Here is a 255-nt window from a genome sequence, read left to right as displayed (position 1 = left end):
GGGGACGAAGGCCACGTCTGTCACCACGATGCCATGCGCCTCCTTCACATAGTACAGCCTCTGCGGGGCATGACGTGGGGATGGCCAGTGCTCAGCCCAGTGCCGGGGGCTGGACCCTGGGGCTGCCCCTACTCCCCCACGGAGACCTGCAGCTCACCTGCAGTGAGAACGCGATGTGGATGGCGACGGAGCCTGTCACCGTGCCCAGCCCCAGGAAGGTGCCAGAGTCACTGCAGGGGAGAATGACAGTGAGGG

The 255-nt window shown here is 65.9% G+C and overlaps 1 protein-coding gene across 1 annotated transcript in view; it reads right to left on the bottom strand.

The window, feature by feature from the left end:
- Positions 1-6: 6 nt before the first annotated feature.
- The window catches only part of PREB (prolactin regulatory element binding), a gene marked incomplete at both ends in the record, with an annotated part of 1,274 nt that continues 1,025 nt past the window's right edge, over positions 7-255 (bottom strand). The window contains 2 exons of the mRNA XM_010134721.1: positions 7-60; positions 158-252. Of these exons, the coding sequence (XP_010133023.1) occupies positions 7-60; positions 158-252 (149 nt within the window). The remainder of the gene's footprint in view (positions 61-157; positions 253-255) is intronic.

The sequence above is a fragment of the Buceros rhinoceros genome, unplaced genomic scaffold, assembly GCF_000710305.1.
Source record: "Buceros rhinoceros silvestris isolate BGI_N320 unplaced genomic scaffold, ASM71030v1 scaffold25804, whole genome shotgun sequence".
In the NCBI taxonomy this organism is placed as follows: Eukaryota; Metazoa; Chordata; class Aves; order Bucerotiformes; family Bucerotidae; genus Buceros; species Buceros rhinoceros.
The sequence above is the reverse complement of the archived record's forward strand: the minus strand, read 5'-3'. Positions and strand labels throughout refer to the sequence as shown.